The 1,141-nt window shown below is 47.2% G+C and overlaps 1 protein-coding gene across 1 annotated transcript in view; it reads right to left on the reverse strand.

Moving 5' to 3' along the window:
* Positions 1-911: 911 nt before the first annotated feature.
* Positions 912-1,141, reverse strand: part of BCL2 (B-cell CLL/lymphoma 2) — a gene marked incomplete at its 3' end in the record, with an annotated part of 5,517 nt that continues 5,287 nt past the window's right edge. Inside the window, exon 3 of the mRNA XM_009574923.1 lies at positions 912-1,005. Coding sequence (XP_009573218.1) covers positions 912-1,005 — 94 coding nt within the window. The remainder of the gene's footprint in view (positions 1,006-1,141) is intronic.

Here is a 1,141-nt window from a genome sequence, read left to right on the forward strand (position 1 = left end):
TAACGCAGCCGCTCGAGAGAGGCCTGTGTTAATGCGGGCACAGAACTAACTTCTTTCTCAATATTGAAAGTAAAGTAAAACCTTTTAATAGGATTGCTCTTTGAACTTTATGGTTCTTTGCAAGATCAAGGCAAATGACATCACCTCCATAACGCAGACCCCTGGTTCTGAAATTTTAAAGGTCATGGTCAATACATATATTAAAAAAAAAAAAAAAAAAGAAAAAAAAAAGAAAAGACAAGACTTCTGAGAAAATACGCAACCTAACGTCGTTTCAAGTTATGGATGATGCTATTATAAATGAAAGGGACTAGAGAACCACAATCATTTTCTCTTTCTGCTCTAGCGCTTCTACTCCTTACTTTGGCACAGATCCTCTGCAGAATGAATTTCTTGCTCTTCAGCGACAGCAAAAAGAAAAATATTTTGATAATATTTTGAGAATTCGATTATAAACCCACAAAGCCACAAAAACTGGCAAAGGACCTAGAAGGTGTAACACTTGAAACTGCCAATTCATTTATTTAACTGAGTGGATTTCAGATAGTTTCCTTTTACTAGTCAAACAGTGACTTGGGGTTAGCCCCGCTGGGGATTGAGTCGTTACAAGGCCGCATGTCGCCGGCAAAAAAAACTCAAAGTGCCTCTGCTCCAGCACGGAGCATCCGGCTCCGAGCAAGGCACCGTCCCGCGCCGGACGAGCGAGAAGCTTTTGCTCGGGACTTGCAAGAGAAGCGACGCGCTGTGCAGGCGGGCGCCTGGCTGAGCTGCTGGGAGAGCAGTGCCAGAGCCTGAAAGGGATGAGACCTCGGTCGCTGCCCTGCACACGAGCACGGGAAGGCCCCTGCGTCACACCGACACCCACGACCTCTAGCACTGTCCCGGAGGCGGACGCATCTGCCATCCCTCACCTTCATGAGGGGGCTACGGACCGTCGCGGGGCACGGCGGCTCTCCACACTTCCTTTCCAAGGCGTGCCACCGAGCAAAGAGAATTAATGATTTACTAGGCAAAAGAAAAAAGAGGAAGCTCAGTGATTAGGGCAGTCAACCCAGGAGAAGGGAAACCTGGGGTCTAGTTGCTGGTCCAAGAACCATTTATTCATTTGGCTGTAGACAGCCACCTGAGAAAACACATCAGA

Source organism: Fulmarus glacialis, unplaced genomic scaffold, assembly GCF_000690835.1.
Source record: "Fulmarus glacialis isolate BGI_N327 unplaced genomic scaffold, ASM69083v1 scaffold36283, whole genome shotgun sequence".
NCBI classification, from domain to species: domain Eukaryota; kingdom Metazoa; phylum Chordata; class Aves; order Procellariiformes; family Procellariidae; genus Fulmarus; species Fulmarus glacialis.